Source organism: Corvus hawaiiensis, chromosome 15 (assembly GCF_020740725.1).
Source record: "Corvus hawaiiensis isolate bCorHaw1 chromosome 15, bCorHaw1.pri.cur, whole genome shotgun sequence".
Lineage (NCBI taxonomy): Eukaryota > Metazoa > Chordata > Aves > Passeriformes > Corvidae > Corvus > Corvus hawaiiensis.
In genome coordinates, this window is record NC_063227.1 from 9,931,472 (window position 1) to 9,946,797 (window position 15,326).

At 48.3% G+C, this 15,326-nt stretch overlaps 1 protein-coding gene across 1 annotated transcript in view; it reads right to left on the reverse strand.

Annotated features, from left to right (window-relative positions):
- Positions 1-2,961: 2,961 nt before the first annotated feature.
- Positions 2,962-15,326, reverse strand: part of JADE2 (jade family PHD finger 2) — a 69,535-nt gene continuing 57,170 nt past the window's right edge. The window contains 3 exon segments of the mRNA XM_048319637.1: positions 2,962-7,505; positions 9,773-9,901; positions 13,828-13,945. Of these exon segments, the coding sequence (XP_048175594.1) occupies positions 6,643-7,505; positions 9,773-9,901; positions 13,828-13,945 (1,110 nt within the window). The 3' untranslated portion in view covers positions 2,962-6,642.

The window sequence follows — 15,326 nt, forward strand, 5'->3', positions numbered from 1 at the left end:
CACCTCTCCACCATGACTTAATGGTGGATCTCCAGTATATTTGGCCATCTCAGGAGAAGGAAGAGCTGCCTGCAACCAATACCAGTCCCAACTTATCCCCAAGCTAAGTTGCCATGGGAAAACGTACCTGATTAAACCCTCCATGAAAAAATGCCTGGTTAGACCCTCCACAAGTCTATTTTTCACTTGTGCATTAAACGAACAGGGAATGAGTTTGTCAGATAGAGTTTGGGATGGGCAAGATGGCAGAGGCAGCACTTGTGAAACCCTCTGAATCAGCCAGGGTCGACATTGGCTGCAGTGGGACTTTTCCCTTGTTTTGTGGGTTAGTCATAGGTTTGTTTATTTCTTTAGAGATTTTTTTTCTTATTCATCTGTTGCAATCACAGCAGACACATCATTTCACAGCCCTACATGGAAATCTGAGACCAAGGAACTATTTTTAGGGCACAAAATGTCTCCCCTAAATGTATTAACTTTGGAAGAGTAAATATTAAATATGGCCTCATCACATTAGAGGCATTTATGCAGAAGTACAGCACCAGCAGTTTTAATGGTTAGGGGAAATTATGTTATACCACCAGCACTTAATCAAACACAATAAAACAAGGTCTTACTGCAATTCTTTCAGGATAAGCTGAAGGAAAATTAATTCCTTTCCACATCCATTGCTAATGATTTACTGACACTGGGGCATACTTGACCCATTAGTATTTATGGTGGCACTTGCAATACTTATGCAAAACATACAGGGACTAGCCTAACATTTATTTTGCAATTAAATTGAAATGATTCTTTGGCTACTCACTCCAAACTGAGGCATTCAGCACCATCTGTGATGAGGACACTATAAGCAAACCCTGAGTGAGCACCCTAGGGAAGCCCTATGTGCTCAAACTGCCTACAAATAGGTATTTTTAATAATAGCTTTTTAGTAAGTTTATTGGGGAATAATTTCTCAGGATGGGCTCTAGGACAGTGTGGAGCTGCTGGTGGAGCCCCAGTACCCCAGGTCTGTCTGTCCCTGCTCTGTTGAGTGCCTGGAAAACCAGCAGTGCCCTTGTGGCTGGTGGCTCTCCCCTGGTGATGGTGATGGGCAGCGGGGTGGCTGCCTGGGTTCGGTACCCAGGGTTTGGGTCCTGGCCTTGTGGAACTCCCTCCTGCACCTCACTCCTTCAAAAGCCAGCTTGGGGTTTAGAAGGTGTCTGTCTAAACAGAAAAATGTCAGATGTGAGCTGCAGAGCTGTTCTGGGTGAGTTGGTTTTGTTGTCAGCTTGGTTATTTTATCTCCTGTGAAATGGGCTCAGTGGGAGGGGACGCAACATACAGAGGTGATGTAGTCTTTTTAGCAGCCCAAAATTCTCTCTATGTGCAGGCATTTTTGTTCCATTGCCCATTTCCACGATACATCCAACTAGACCATCCCAACCATCTTGTCTAATGCAGGTGCCAAAAGGCAGGGATGCATCTCCCCAGGAATTTGGCTAGCTCTCTCTTCCATGAGCCTTAAATATTTTGGAGACAAAATTGTTGCCAGTTTGTGAAGATGATGCCTCATGTTCTCCAGCATCAGATCTCTGAGATCCATCTGGGCTTGGCATTACCCCCTTGGACATTTTGAGGCTGGGAAGGGGGCTGCTGTTTGGGGTTAAACTGCAACACGCAGGCTGGCCTTGCTCCCTGCTTTATGGAATTGAACTCCTGAATATCTCCCTGCCTAGAACAGGTGAAAAACTTAATAGAGAAGGCTACTCTTTAACTGGCTTTTTGACAGGTTCATGAGTGTTGCTGTGGGCATCACACCTGCACCGAGGGGCTCTTGGGACCAGACAGGAGTCTGGGGTGCCTGGAGAGCTGTGAGTAAGAGCACAGCCCAGTAACCAAATTCGTAGTTTGCAATAAACCAATCTGTTGCCTTTTCATTGAAGAGCTACATGTAAGGCCATGGTAGTTGTCTCCACCCCCCAGAAGACCTATCTCAGATTAATAGTTTTGCTCCCTCTTCACTGTGCACCATGACCTGCCTGATTAATCAGTTCACTAACAAATTTACTGAAGTATGTCTAATAAACAGCTCATTTTCCTTCAGCAGCTTGGGCACTTTCACAGAAGAAAAATGTGCCAGTAAAAGCCAAAGAAGGTAGAAGAGCCATTCCTTGATGACTCGAGTATTTGCTGAAGCAAGGCAAGCACCCTTACGTGTGGCCTCCAAACCAGCCAAGCATGCACAGGAAGATGTGGATCCCACTCAAGTTTTTAAAGCTGTGTGATGAACCCTGTGCTCCCACCACACTCCACAGGTGGAGGGTCAGGCCCTAAACCACAGCCCGTATCAGCAGAATCACAGAATGGCTTGGGCTGGAAGGGACTTTGGAGATCATACAGTTCCAATCCCCTTCCATGGACAGGGATGCCACTCACTAGATCAGGTTGCTGGTTGGTATCAGCAGGATACAAGGAATGTCTTACAAACAGGAACACATTGCTGGAGTATTTTGGATTTCACAGCTTGCTTTTGCTCCCATGAATAGCAAATCTAGCAGTGTGTTTCCCTGCCTGTTACACTAGCTCCTGGTGCAAGAAGCTGTTCCTCTGAGCATCCTGTCTTGCAGCAGGACTTCCCCTGCGGGCTTTGCTCCAAGTCTTCAAAACAAGACATAAATATCCACAAGAAAGGTGGCTACCTTGAATTATAGAAACTTTCAGGCATGGGAAACCTTGTGAACATTCTCTTGCTTGGGTTTGCCCTTCCAGCTGTGACAAATGTCTCCAGCTGTGTTTCCCAAGAGGTGGCTGAGATTTGGCAATGGAAATGTCAACGGAAATGCAATAGAAGTTCAAAAATTTGCTACTTACAGGCAGAGTGGCTGCATCAGCAGGGCTGGATTAGCCCTGCATCCCCACAGAGCTCATCCCTGGGATGAGTTTGCTCTGTGTGACCATGCTCACACCGACACGAGGTACACAGAAAACACTGCTTTATTGACTGCATTTGCCAACACACTGAGGAATGCAAAGGGGTTTTTTTTCATAAGCAATGGGCCATGGTCCCAATGTGTATTAAAGCATACACTGTATCTAAACAGGATGAAAATAATGGCAGACAGAGCTATTCCAAGGCAACACAAATAGCATGCATAATACAGTCTCACACAGAACGAGTTTGATAACATTATATTGCTTTAAGGATTAACTAACATGGAAAATGTACAAAAAGGAGAAATAGGTTTTTGCATTAATGAAAAATACATTTTTTCTCTACAAAGGAATTTCTAATACAAGAAAATAAATATTGCAACATAAGCCAAAAATAATTTAAAATTGCTCTTTTCAATATATTTTCAATATTTCTCTTTTGTATTAACAAATGGCACATCACGTTCTTTGAAACAAAGAAAACAGAAGGGTTTCTCCTCCTGCGACATTCATATCGTTTCCTGTAACTGATGTGAAGTGGGTTGTTTTGAATGTGGAATGGTGCAAACTGCAGGGGATTTCCTTAAAGAACAACCAAACCTCATGCTCTGCCCTGTAGCAGCATCCTCCTGCATCCTGCATCCCTCTTGGCTCTGTTCTGCATCCGACCTTGGGGCAAGCTCCATGAGACAGCAGGCATCCTAACTCCGTAAAATAGGTGCAAGCAAAAAAAAAAACAAAAAAAAACCCCAAAAAAACAAAACAAAAAAAGATGGGCGTGGGTAAAATGGGAGTGTGGAATGGGAGCTGTCCTGTGGAAACTCTCTCAAACATCGGGGTTGGGGCTGGTGTGGGGCTGTGCTCCATCAGGGAATGATGCTTTCTGCATCCTCATCTCGACAGCAGCTGCTTCTCCAAGGAAACAGGTGCTCTTACAGTGCAAACGTCGATTCCTGCAGTTTATACATCTTAAAAGATAACATTTCTGTACTAAAATAAACCTTTTTTTTCTTCTCTTTCTATTCATTTCAAAATACATTTACATTAACATCAAAAATATTTTCCTTGTGCATTTTCTCTCCAGAACACCAGACTCCCCTGCTCCGAGGACACTCCAGGCAGGGGATGCTCTGGGGTGGCTGCAGCCATCCTGCCATGGTCCAGCCCTTGCTCAGCCCCGCAGCTCACCAGAGCCCTTTTCCTCCTGTCTATTCCCTCCATCCCATTCTTCTCCCTGTGCCCCACCAGCTCCCTTAGCTTTCCTCCCCCCCATCTCCTGATGGCAAAACACGATGCCTGATGTTTTGGGAGTGTTTCAAACTGTGTTACTGCCCAATGCTGGCGGTGCCAGGTCGGTTGTTCTTTAAAGTTTCCTCCTTTTTGCTTTCCTGTACTGAGAAGACAAGTAGTGCAGAAGCTGATGAATGGAACTGTGTACAGTGAAATTTGTGGATTGCTTTTTTTTTTAATCATAATTGAGTGAAGCACATTGAAGCAAGATTCATTAAAAGGCAGCATACTGATTATTGTTATGACTTGTATACTAAGATACTGGAGCTAAAGCTAGCAAGCCTGATAAGATAAACTAAGTCCTATTTACTGTATTTAACATTATCTGAACATACTGAGCCTTAATTAATGAGCGGATTTTCATTTCCAACCTCAATGGATTATGCTAATTTATAACAAAGGTGGCTCCTGTTTTGTTGGTATTTTGCTGTTTTTTTGTTTTCTTTTTTTTTCCACTAATAACTTGTGTCACATTTTTCCCATCTGAGGAAGATTCCTTCCCAGGCACGGTCAGTCTCAGCCAGGTGAGTGTTGGGCTTAGGCAGGGCTGGGCATCCCACCCAAAGCCCCCACCACTTGCCGTGTCTGGGATCAGCTGGGCTGTCATCGCTGATCTTTGCTGCAATTTTATCAATAATAAGGACTTTGGAAGGCTGATAAAGATGATGATCTACTCTAAAACATCAATTGAAATAGTCTCAGTTTCAAAAAGAAAGCTCACAGTGAAATGAGCAAAAAGCATCGGAAACCAAAACGGCAGGATGCGGTCTTGGAGCAGCAGCATCCCTCGGAGCAAGCTTGGAACCTAACGCCGCAGCAGTGTGGTATGAGCGTGTCTTTAGTCCTTGGTTGCTAAATAACTTCCAATTGTTTTTCATAATGACAAGTTTCCGGTTTCTGGCTGTGCTGCTTGACTGTCAAAATATTTCTTTGGCATCCACAAAATTCTTTGACTGATTGGTTTGACAATTGCAAGGTTTTTTGTTTAGTGATGGGTTTAACCGGTTGCAGAAGTGTCCCAGGTTTGGGTTGGTTGGTTTTTTTTTGTGGTTTTTTTTTTGTTTTTTTTTAAACATTTTTTATTTTTAAAAAACAACAACAACAAAAGTTTCAGTGAATTCCTTTTTTTTTTTTGTTCCCTGAGCTCACACTGGGGTCACTCCAATAAAACACGTAGCATGACTTAACTGTGACCTTTGAAGCCAAAACCGAAGTAATGGTGCAATTAAGTGCAAACATGGAAATTCGCCTGACTTATAGGTAACATGGGCTTTTAAACAACATTTAAGGCTTATTGGGGACATTTTATGCATTAAATTATTGTAATATTTATAATGTCAGCTTCTGTGAATCACCCCTCCACAACGAGTCAACAGCTTGTAACCAGGATTTAAGGTAAAAAAAACCAAACCAAAACAAAGGATGGAGAGGAATAAATTCACCATTTCCATTGTAGCATTTAGTAGGAAAACACAATGGTGGTGGCAAGGGTTGTCATTTCCCCTCAGTGACAGCAAATTTGGCCTTGGGGCCATGGTTTTGGTGTGCAAGGGGGATTTCACATGTGCTGCTCTGGCATGGTGAGACCACGGCAGCACTGGAGAGAAGCACGGGCAGAAAAAAATCGCTCAACCTCCCAGGTTACACCAACCCTGACTCCCCACGGTGGTTTTAAAGGATGCGTTCCTCCTCCATCCTGCCCCACATTTCCATTTTCCACTTGCTGATCCGTTCACCTGAATAAATCACTTCAGTGTTTCTAACAACCTCAACAGGGGCAAGGACAGGGAGGAATTTTGCATCCTGGCTCCTGGACGGATCCCAACCAGATGGAAAAGTGAAGGGAAAAATAATGACCAAGGGTTTTTTTCCCTAAAAATAGAAATATAACATTGCTCTCTTCCACCCCAAGCGTTTTCCTCCAACAAGCTTTTTGTGCTTTAGTCATTATTTATTTTAGAATCACTTATTTTGCTTCCTTGTCTCCGCACACACAGGTGGGAATTTCCCCTCCCACAGCTGGCCACTGCCGGACCCTCTTACTCGCTCCCTGCTCTGAGGGCAACCGTCCCAGGCAGAAATCTGCCCCTCATTAAATAATGCCCATTAATTGAACTGTCATCCCTGCAGAAAGCACAGGTACCGGCACCCTCCACCCTCTCAGCAGCCTCGGCATCGGTCCTGGGGGGTGCCGGCTTGCGTTCCCGGGAAGTGAGGTCCGGCAGGGAGCCTGGGAGAGACCACTGCTGTCACAGTCATTGATGTCGGTGAAGCTGAAGCTGTATCTCAAGCATATCGAGAAGAGAAAGACAACAGTGCCGAATTTCCAACTATATACACATATTAAAAACCCCCCTCGCTGTGATACCAGGCAGAAATTGGACATGGCAGTTGGAACTGGGTTGAGGCCTCATCGAGCCGGTGTGGTTGGATGAGTTAGGATGCCAGGATGCTCATCCTGACGATGTCCTCACCGGCTGCATCCAGCTGGCCCCGCTGCGCCCGGCCACTGCGGGACTCCCCGTCTGAGTCGCTCATCTCGGCGTCGGAGAAGTATCCGTCCGTGTCGGCGTCGAAGCGACGCAAGGGAGCTCCGCCAGCGCCGTCCGCCTTGGGGGGCTGCGACCGCCGCGCCCCCCGGCTCTCCTTTGGTAATTTGAACCGCACGATGGTTTTGGGGCTACCTACGGAGTCAGGCACTTTGGCCGCAGGGCCGGGCTCTGTCTGAGCGCAGCGCGGCGTCTCCTCCTCCTCCTCCTCCTCCTTGCTGACGCAGCCCCGTGTCCCAGCAGGGGGGTGAGGCTCGCTGGTTTTCTGGAGAGAGCCCTTCTTGGCCGCCTTTTTGGCCTCGCCCGTCCCTTTGCGGTCGGTGGGAAGCTTTGCTGCCCCTTTTTCCGACTTGCTTGGTCTGGAATCCAGAGCGAAGGGCTTGGCAGGATCATCCGACAAGTTGCTGGCATTGTTAGTCCAGGGCTCTGAGCCCTCCGGGTGGCCCCCACCCACTGCAGAGGGGCTGCTCCTCGGCAGCTTTTTCTTAGTGTTCGTTCTCGTTCTGCTTTTCACTTTCTTTGTGGTCTCACTCTGCCTGAATGGGGACCTGAGGGAATGGTCCATCATGAAGCTCAGCAAGGTTTCCTCATCCTGGAGGAGCTCCTCGGAGAGGCCAGGGGTGCTGTCCTCGTGGTGGGCATTGTTGAGTGACCACTCGCTCATTGCCATGTTCTCTGCAGTGATCTGCACTGACTGTGCCAACCAGCTGTTGAAGAAGGTCCCATCGATGGGGAAGGAGGTTGACAAGCCTGGGAAAAACAAGAGTGGAAGATTGCCTCAGAAGCCAGAAACATTCATGTTGCCCTCTGTCAACATCACCTACTCCACCTAAACTCCCTGGCACTGGAGAAACACTCAAGAGATCAACTATAATGCACCACATCCAGACACAGAGGAGGGTTTACTCCAGCACCAGTGCTGAATTTGGGGTTCACTGAGGTCGCAGCACAACAACCCAAGCAGTCCCTCACATCCAACTCTCCATGAACCTTCCTGAATCCAAACCAAGCATCTTCCTTCAGCAAAGATGACAAGCAATGACATATCCCAGCACAGGTGGAAACATTCTTGTGCAAAAGTGGAAGACAAACAATTCAAGTGTAAGTTGAAAAATGTGGTGACAGAGCAGGACTTGTGCCCAGGCAAGGGGTGACAGGTTCCCCAAGAAGCAGCTGCTGCCAGGCCACCACCAGAGCCAAGCAGCCGGTGTGGTGATGGGACCACTGCTACATCTGCACGTCTGAGAACATCTCAAAAGATGTGGAAACTGAAGAAGAGGAGCAGAGATGAAGGCTGGAATGGAAAAAACAGAAAAACTTCCTGATAATGATCATTGAGAGCAAGAGTGAGCACTGTGGGTGGGGCTAATTGGGTCCGATTAGCAATGGGAAAGGTGCACACCTACACAGGCACAGGCAGTTTTAATCTCTGAAACAGAAACCCATGGGTTCAGCATCTGAGTTGGTTTTACGGAAGGAGGAAAAATGAAGTTTGATTTTGGATTTCAGGAAGAGCTTTCCTTTGAAACAGCCAGTCTAGCAACAGAGAGGGAAAGAGCAGTGGCCTGGGTGGGGTGACTCACACCTGCAATGTTTGCTGGTAGCAGTGACAGCTTTGCATCACCCTCACCTGTGAGCAGCAACACAGGCTGTGACCCTGCAACTCCTGCAACTCACCATGGCCCTTCTGGAGAAGACAGCACCCCACCCTGACACCAGCCCAAGGCAGGGAAGGTGAAGCAGGAGCAGGGATGAACTTAGGGTATTGCGTGGTACCCAAACACCAAAGAGCCCAAGTTTTGTGGGCAAGGGCACTGCCCAGCTCACCTTCCCCAGCTCTTCTGGGGAACAGATGACAGCAGCCCCAAGGGATGCTTGAAACCCTTCACAAAATTCAGGGGGTGACAAGACCTTGGTGAAGCTTTGGGTCAGCTGCCTGGTTTCCCAAGCTCATAGCCATGCAGCTTTCCTCTGAGATTCTCCAGCCTTCCATTGTTTCCTGGAATTTGCCCCAGAAAATCCAAAACTTCTTTAGCAAAGAACAGAGCAGAGATAGAAAGAGTGCAAAAGCCCCATTTCCAAAGGTCCTAAAACCCAACTGCTCTGAGATGACCAAAAAGCAGCATAGTCAGGTGAGCAATGTGCAAAGCAGAGCAAGGCAGGGTGGTCCAGACCACCAAACCTCCCACAGAAACTCTCTGTACCCCCTGGAGGGTTTTATAGCATCTCCAGGCTGTGTGAGAGCCCCACAGGAGACCAGTGCTCCCCTGTGTCCCTGCGGGGCAACTGGGCACACATAAGCTCATCACCTTCTGCCTCTGCTGGTGGAGGTGGCAGCACCAGAGGACATCAAGCAACAACCCAATTTCATGTAAAAACCACATGCAGTTGTCACGGACCTTGTCTGAAACAACCTTTTTGTTCTGTTTCTTTTTCTTCCCCCAGCCCTGCCTGCTGCTGTAGCCAATAGGGACAAGCTGGAGGTGGTTGAAGAATCTGTGGGGCCAAGCTCCTCACCCCCTGAGCAAATTCAAGAGATGGATGCACCTTGTGCCTGGCTCCTGCATGTTCCTGCACCACTGGCACAACCAGCATGACCATATATGCCATGGACAGTACATGAAAACTCACAGCCCACGTGCTGTACTTGCTGTCACTGCACAGCACAGAGGACATGGGGGAGCAGCCCTACCATGGGGTGGGTAAGTCTGATTTTATCACCTGAAAGCGAAATCCTGCTCCAGCAGCATATCACAGGTTTTGCAACACATTCTCCCAATCCCGGAGCTACCAGGGGGAATTTTAAATCCCCTGCCCCGCCAGTGAGCATGTTTCTGACCCAGTCTCTCTAGTAGGACCTGGATAATTCAGGCTGATTCCCACAAAGAAGAGATGGAAGGTGTAACTCTACCATGTACATGCAGGAGGGATGAGGGGCTGGGACTCTTAACCCTGCTCCCCAAAATAGGGAGCCTCCAGCATCGCAGGTCAGTTCTGCACCATAAAATCAGACTTACCCAGTTGTCCCAAAACAGTTTCGTTGACCGATTTTCTTTTCTCTGTCTTCTCAGGACTATTTTTTCTACCATCTCTTCCTTTCCTTCTTGGGTCACTTTTCTTACCCTTTGTCTTCTTCCCAGTTTGTTCTGGCATTTTTTAGAAAAAAAGGAAAACGCCGTGTGAGACGAGGCATCAGGGATGCTGCGGCGAGCAAGTTCCCCTGGGCCACCCCTGCAGTGGAGACCTGGAGCAGACCTGCAAACAACTCCAAGCCAAGGGCCATTCTTTGGCCAGCTGTAGGCTAAGGTCTCTACATGTTAAGAAAATCTGAATCCTGTAGGTTATACAAAAAAGAGATTTTAGCCTTGGAGAAGAACTTAGGACTGGCCACAGGAGCAGCCCCACTGAAGGCAGGGGACTTGCTGGAGACTGCAGCCACGGACCTGGACCAGGACTTTGGGGTGAGGACCCACAAGGGAGTAACCCCAAATCCTGCTCAGACACCTTCCAGGAGCCATGGTGACCTACGAACCTGGTGCTGTGTCACCCATCATCAACAGGAGCATCTCCAGGAAGGGATTCAGCTGCACAGCCAGACTGACAGAGCAAAGGTACCAACAGTTTTAAAGCCAACCTTGTTTTGACCTTTTGGCAAAACTGCAGGAGTGAAAAAACCCCAAAGTGATATAGGTACATGAAGTAGGAAAGATGATCAGGATTGCCTATGGAAAGGTAGGGATCTAACTCTTAGCTATACATTCAGCTAAAAATTAGCATTTCCTAAATGGCTTTGAACTTCTACTGGATTTATTCTTGGATAAACAGGACAAATACCCTATAAAAGTACAACTTTTATTGCCAAGTAAAATACTTCCAACAGTTTTTACTTACTCTGTAAGTCATTATCCCCCAGAAGTCTATGCTAAAACTTCTATTAATTTTCAGAGAGGGAAGGATATTAAACCTTAAACCAAAATGTGAGTGGCTCATGGAAATCGAGGCGGGACAGGCAGTTTTTCAGAGTCTGGCCCATAGGCTAAACAATGATCTCAAGGAAGAAATCAGTTTATTGTGTTAGCCAGCAGCAAATCCTCAGCAGAAAGGCCATGGGGTGGATGCGTCAAAGGGAACAACCTCGGCTCTCCCCGTGCTGCAGCAGTGGAAATGTACTGGGTGAGCAGGGGAGGGAATTTGCATTTCACCTGCCTGAGTCTGAATTAACAGAGGATTTACAGTCTTGGAGTTGCCAGCCAGGAACCCCTCCTTACTAAAGGACTTACAGAAAGAAAGAAATGCAAAAGCAGATTTGGTATTTGCTACGTTCCTGCCAAGTAATGGGAGGAAGGCAGGCACATTTTTCACTTCGCTTACAAAATCAAAATCTAACTTTGTTTAGACAGCACAACGGGGCTAAAGAGAAACCCGAGCAGCACTTTTTGAAGAGGAATCTGTCAAAATAGTAGCCGTGTTTCAAAGCCAGACAGTGTTTACTTTCCACTCTGTGCAAGAAAAATACAGGGAAGAGAGGAGGGTTCATTTTACACGGGCAGTTCTCACTGATTTTATTAAGAATCTCCTGCTTAAATGATCATTTGACAGTGGGAAAAATAAACCCCTCCTGTTCTGAGTTTTGTGTGGGAGCCAGTCCAAAAAAACCTCTGTGCCAAAACCATCTTTGGAACAACCCCAACAGATCCCGGTCGATGGCTACTGTAACAGCAGTTAAAAACAGGCCTCGTCCTGGTGAAATAATGGGGACTTCTTCCTTTCTCTTAGGAACCCCAGGTATGGAGAGCATCCTGGTCTGGAGCTGTGGGGGAGGATGCTAATGGAACTATCCCCTACCTCCAAACCAGTAAGTGCTTTGCAATGCTGGAAAATGTAGCAGTGAGTTATCCAAAGCCTTGGTTCCACTGGATGCTGAGTATCTGCTGCTCCTGGTATGGTCACTTGGCAAGGGAACTCCTCGTGAGCTCAGCACACTCTATAGACTGGTGCCAAAACGCACTCGGATCCCTAATGTCACCCTGGCATGGGAAGGACCGAGATGCCCAAACCACCTGGAGATCCCAGGATCAAATTCCTGGAGCTGGGCTGTTTCCCTGGCAGCAGGGACTCAAAAGGGCTGGGTCCCAGAGGGAGCAGTCAGTCCTTGCTCAGGCCCAACCAATAAGTCCATCCCGGGAGAGACAAGCAGCTCAGCTCGGTCAGTTCAGAGCAGAAAAGGAAAGCGCAAACACCAGCCAGGTGGGGCAGGAGAGAAGAGCAGCTGCATCACAAGGTCTGAAGTGATCCCTGCACACCAATCCCCACTGGAGCCATCCTCCTCCCACTGCGGGTTTGTCTCTGATCACTCACCTCTAGCAGAACAAACATCAAGGGAACAGCAGCCATGCTTTTCTCAAGTACACTCATAACATTTTTGGGAAGGACAATCACACAGCACCAGCACTGGGCAATGAAGACAACCCTGAAACACCACCAGCAGAGCCCCAACAGAGCTCCTCATTGGCTGGCATCTGGACCCTACTGGTGAGGCTCCCAGCTCACCTAATCCAGCTCTCCCCGGGAGGAATTGCCAGCTCACAACCCACTGCTGCATCAGAGAGAGGCTTGGACATTAGCCCCAAGGCATTTTGGGGAACACAGGTCCCCAAAGGCATTTCCAGCTATCTAACACCTTGTTTGCAAGACAGGTGAGCTTAAAAACCCTTCCTGGCAAACTACCCTGCGCCCATCTCCTTCTGAGAGCTGCAAATGCTGGACTGGGTTTGCCCAGCTGAACTGAAGAGCATCCTGAAGTCCCCCCTGTGATGCCTCCACAACCCAGAGAGTCTGGCAGTGAGAGCACATGGCAGGTGGTACTCCTGGGGCAGTGAGGTGGGGGTCCAGCTCAGGAATAATGTGTGCACAATACCCTGGGTGCCAGGGAATGGATGTCCAATGTAGGGTCTCCAGCTGGCGGGAACACCATTTGTGTGTGTTCAGGCTGGTGACCTGTACCTCTGGTCCAGTGAGGACGTGCAGAGCAACACAGAGTATGACAGGGACTGGGATTTACAGGACCCACATCACCCCAGAGCACACCCTGGGGTCCCAGCCACTCCTGTCCCCCCATTGCTGCCGGGCTTTGGGTATCAAGAGGAATTTGCATGGGCCTGAGTCACAGACATCTCAATATATACATTCCTCAGCCTCCAAAACTTCAGTCAAAGGAGACTTTTGTCAAGGAAAGCTCAGCCCAGACAGTTCCTGAAGAAACCCCAACCATGTGATGGCTTCAAACACAACTCCAAAGCCACAAACACAACAACCGTCGGAAGCGGCTGCCAAAGCACCAGATGCTGCTGCTGGAAAAACTGTTCTGCAGCCACGAGGTCTGGTCTGCCCTGCCACCGGAGGCAAAGGAGGAGGGAGCAGGAGCTGTGGGCTTCAGCACTGCTTGTGCAAAAGGAAAAGAAGAAGTAGGACAAAAGGAAACCAACTTTATTTCGGCTCCTTAATAAAAGTTGGCAGAAGCTTTGCATACAGCAGCATGATCTCCACTAATGGGTATGTGAAGTGGGGAGCTGCTGCTGACCAGAGTTAAGGGAGCTGGTCTCCTGGAGCAACAGACCCCCCACCAGCAGCTTAACCCTTGATTCTTGACAGAATGCTCAAAGGCATCTGCAAAGAGCCTGAAGCAGGGCTTCCACCCTGTGCCAGGGAGCCAGCTGCAGAGCAGCCCTGTGCCCAGGATGTGCCATCTCCTCCCAAGGAGTCCCAGCTCACAAAAGTCACCAAATACTGTCTTAGCATCCCCACCTAAGCAAACGCTTGGTACTTCTGACTGATTTCCAGGAAGGGGAGGATCAAGAGGGACCTGCGAAATCAAATAGCTCCAGCACTCCAGTCACCCAACGTCCGGCTTTATTGAGTGTTTCTGAGTCAATGTATGAACCATGCCAAAATAACACATCAGGGGAGGGGGCAGCTCTGGCTTCCCTGGTGCAGGGAGCTGGGGCACACAACTTGGCTTCAGAGGACAGTGGGGACCAGTGTCTAAGAACGAGCTCTGGGAAGTGGTACTGACCTGGGTAAAGATCTTTCTCAATAAGCTTCATCTGGAGATGGAAGATCTGCTCCTGCAGTTTACAAATGGTGTGTTTCATTTTCTCCCGTCTCGTCACCATGTAACAGAGATTTCTAACCTACAGAAACACAAGAAAGAGCATCCGGTTTAGCCATGGTCAAAGCAGGTCCCCTCAAGTTGTGTTGCTGCTCCTGCTGCACAGGGCAATGCCCACTCCCTGGGATTCCACCCTTTTCACCTCACCATCATCGGTGCTGCACTCCTCCCAAGGCCCTTTGGGTGAGCCAGGGCGAGCAGTGAAGGCTCTTGATCCAAACTGTGATAAATATGGGAAAAATCATGCAGTGAATAATTCCAAGCCTAAATGTCTCTGTCCTGGCTCCAACAGCCAGGACCCCACAGTGGGCAAGGAAGGCTGGCTGGCTTCTCCAGCATGGGCACTGGGAAGTCTCAGAAGGGAAGATGCTGTAGAAGGGGCATTATAACACAGTTATGCAAAGGTCCAGCTCCAACCACCGAGCATTGTGCTGAGTCCTTGGCCATGCATGTGTCCTGCTCACACCTGACATAGCCAACTGCACAAAAAAATGCCAAATTCTATGACGCACCTTGGTGCCCTGAGTCAATGCATCAGTTCTCATCCACAAATTGCACCTTTTGCAGGGAGGGATAAACCCTCTTCCCACAGCCAGTGCAGGGAAGGGGCTCAGCTGGGATGGGGATGTCAGAGCCTCACAGAACTGCCCTAAAGCAGATATCAGGAAAAAGCATAGTAAACACAGCAAAATACCCTGGTGATGCTGGTCCAGGTCAGCAGCTGGAGCAGCTCCCTACCTCAAATCTGGCCCCTCCAGATGGTTATTCACAGTTGCTCCACATCTACCTGCAAATCACTGGTGCATTTTGTCCTAATTTAAGAACTTTCATTAACCATGGCAGTGGAGTTGGAACAAGATGATCTTTAAGGTCCCTTCCAACCCAACCCAACCCAACCCAACCCAGCCCAACTCAACTTATTCTATGATTATCTGAAGCGTTAAACACAAACAGCAAAGCACAAAATGTAACTGTTCACGTGAGCCAGTGCAGCAGCAGCAGCTAAACCCGGGTCATCACACGGGGCTGCTGATAAACACCCCCAGTAGCATAAGATGACAGAGCTACTGCTGGTAACTCCTGGCACCTGGTACTTCATGAGTTTCAGTGCCATGCTTTTGCCAGCCCCATGTAAGGGTGGCTGGAGAGCCAGGCTCTGGCACTGCTGCCACAATGGACATCAAGGCTTTTGGAGCAAGCAGAGGCTTTCAGCTGCAGAGCAGAAAATGCTAATGGCAGCTAACAGGATTTGACAGCATTTACCCAGCTTTCTATGCTCTGAAAGAGCAGAGCTGCTTGTAATAAGGTAAGGAGGAGGTGGCCTGAATAGAGGAACATGCACATGGGTACGTCCGCACTCACATGTGAGCCTGACATCTTTGACTCCTTCCCCTCCTCATGCT